The sequence below is a fragment of the Phragmites australis genome, chromosome 13, assembly GCF_958298935.1.
Source record: "Phragmites australis chromosome 13, lpPhrAust1.1, whole genome shotgun sequence".
NCBI classification, from domain to species: domain Eukaryota; kingdom Viridiplantae; phylum Streptophyta; class Magnoliopsida; order Poales; family Poaceae; genus Phragmites; species Phragmites australis.
The window spans coordinates 13,986,842-13,989,309 of record NC_084933.1 but is presented as its reverse complement, the minus strand read 5'-3'; the positions used below and the strand labels follow the sequence as shown (position 1 = coordinate 13,989,309).

Here is a 2,468-nt window from a genome sequence, read left to right as displayed (position 1 = left end):
AATTACCTTTTGTATGTTGAGCTTGGATATATAAAAAAGAAACGAGTATATTTGCCTCATAATATTATACTTTTTCTATGCTTTATAAATATATACAACAAAAAATAGTAGTTAAGGTTATGTTTGGATGATTTATTGATATACAAAACGATAATTATTTGTAATAGAAGGAAGTACAAAGTATCAAAATGACATAAGAAAATGTCCAAACTACTACTTAGATAGGCAGAAAGAGCATGCATTTGCTTTGATGAAAGTGCAATGCACAAGGTGTAGTCGAAGCTTGCCTTTTGGTCCACACAAGCCAGCAGCTGCCTAAAGCATGGATGTCCAGACTTCAGAGTACCAGGGTCCAGGGGCATACTACTCCAAGGGCATCCCGGTAAAATCACATGCGATCTGCTCACTGCCTCTCTCTCAGAGGGTACATATAAACACCCATACTACACGCATCTTTATACACAAACACAACACCTACCTAACAAGAAAGCAAGCAAGAAGTACCTCGTGCTTGCTTCTCTTCTTGGATTCTTCCATGGATGAACAAGGCGATAGAGAGCTCCAGCTCCAGTTCCAGCTGCTGCTCCCAGCGCCCACGGCTCGGGTCCTCCGAGACGCGCCGGCCGCGCTGGTCAGTGCCACGGACCACACGCAGCTGGACCTCGACCTGTCCATGAGCATCGGGCCTAGGCACCCGCCGGCGCCGCCGCCTTCGCCACCAGCAAACGAGAACAGGAGAGCGTCGGCGACGGCTGCCGGCGCGAGGCAGCTGCAGCAGCATCATCAGCAGTTGGCAGCGGGCGATGTGCGCGCGGTGAAGCAGCAGGCGGCGGAGCAGGCCCGGATGGCGTCGGCCGAGCGTGCTTACGCGGAGCGCGTCCGGGAGCTGGCGCGGCGGGAGCTGGAGCTCGCCGAGAGGGAGTTCGCGCGCGCCAGGGCGATCTGGGAGAGTGCCCGGGAGGAGGTGAAGCGGGTGGAGCGCATGAAGCAGATCGCGGCGAGGCGGCTCGTCGGCTCGGCGTCGTCCGCGGCGGCGCTGGAGATCACCTGCCACGCTTGCATGCAGCGCTTCCACCCCTAATACCAGCGCATCGCTGCCGTGTACCATTGCTGATTTGCTGTAACTCTCTTTTTTCTTCGTAGCTTTCAGATCTTGTGAATGCTTTGAGATGATCATCATCTGGCAGATGCATGCATCATGGAAATACTTCTTTCTTGATCTCTCTCTTACATGAGTACATTACATCGTCCTTAATTCTGCGTCCTGCCTTAAAGCAGAAAAAAAAAACGGCTGATCGTGTTCTGGAACAAAATTTGTTGTACAGGTCTACACGGTAGGTTTGTTGTTTGTACAGGTCTACACGATAAGATTTTTTTTGGGAAAACTAGCTGAAATGTATATATATTCACGATAAATATATTTTTCTAAGATACACATTTGATTTTCTCTGTACTACACCGCGATTGGACCCTTGGACCGAAAAGTGCAGTCTGACTAAAATTACTGTTTGGCCCATGAAGTTTTGGTTGAGCAAGGAAATCAGACAAGAAGCCAGACTGCACTTGTGTATAAGTGTATATACACTTGTGTAGTAGAACAGCTTATTCCATGCTTTGAACTGAAACAACTGTTCTACAATATAGAAGTGCTGACATGCATGGACTGGACGTCAGAATAATCAGACGACCAACGAACACTGCTACCAACAAGAAACAACTACAGTACACACTATGGCCAAAAGCGTACAGAACTGCAGTACAGAGGCGACCAGGTACCATCCTTCCTGATGAACAGTTGCACTGACGACTCAGACAACGCCGAGACATCGATCGATGCATACTTAGTCCTACCTACTAGGCTATACGGTGTCACCATGAGGTCACGATTTCTGAGAGCATGAATTCTGATGAATACAGGTGCATGCATGGATGTATATGTCCCGCGCGCACTGCATCTGCATGCATGCATGCAGTAGCAGATGATTGAGGTGAACGAATCATGGGCTGGAGGGATCATCTCAGGGTTCAGCAACAGGTGGTCGTTGGCTGGCTGGCTTTGATCATGTGCCGGCAGCCGTCCTTTTGATCAAAGGACCAAACAGGGAGGAAAAGAACAATCACATACAGTACCAGCAGTACTATCTGCTATCAGGGGTGAAAACTGAAACAGCAGATTACAGGGTACCCATGTGCATTTCCTGCAGTACACTTACAATCACTCACCTAGGTCGGTATGCAGCCTGTGATATCGATGCTGCGATTCCATCACACCAGCATTGAACCTCTTGGCTTGCTGGACAAATGGATTAAAAAAATGCTTTCAACTACAGTGAACATATGTTATTAACGCCCCATCTGGAACGCGGAAATTATTCCAACAGAAATTGAACAGTTTCCATGGCAGATTGATGTTGCTATATGATCTGATTGACAATGTTCCTTGCATTCTAGCAGAGCAGTACCACCAG

At 48.1% G+C, this 2,468-nt stretch overlaps 1 protein-coding gene across 1 annotated transcript; it reads left to right on the top strand.

Moving 5' to 3' along the window:
- The first annotated feature begins 473 nt into the window (after positions 1–473).
- Positions 474–1,216, top strand: LOC133889360 (protein indeterminate-domain 16-like). Its single transcript, XM_062329889.1, has one exon. It carries the CDS (start codon positions 536–538, stop codon positions 1,079–1,081), a length of 546 nt encoding a protein of 181 aa, XP_062185873.1. The 5' UTR covers positions 474–535; the 3' UTR covers positions 1,082–1,216.
- Positions 1,217–2,468: the final 1,252 nt, after the last annotated feature.

Bases quoted from the DNA above. Each gene is read 5' to 3' on its own strand.
- LOC133889360 (XM_062329889.1), top strand. From the start codon at position 536: ATGGATGAACAAGGCGATAGAGAGCTCCAGCTCCAGTTCCAGCTGCTG.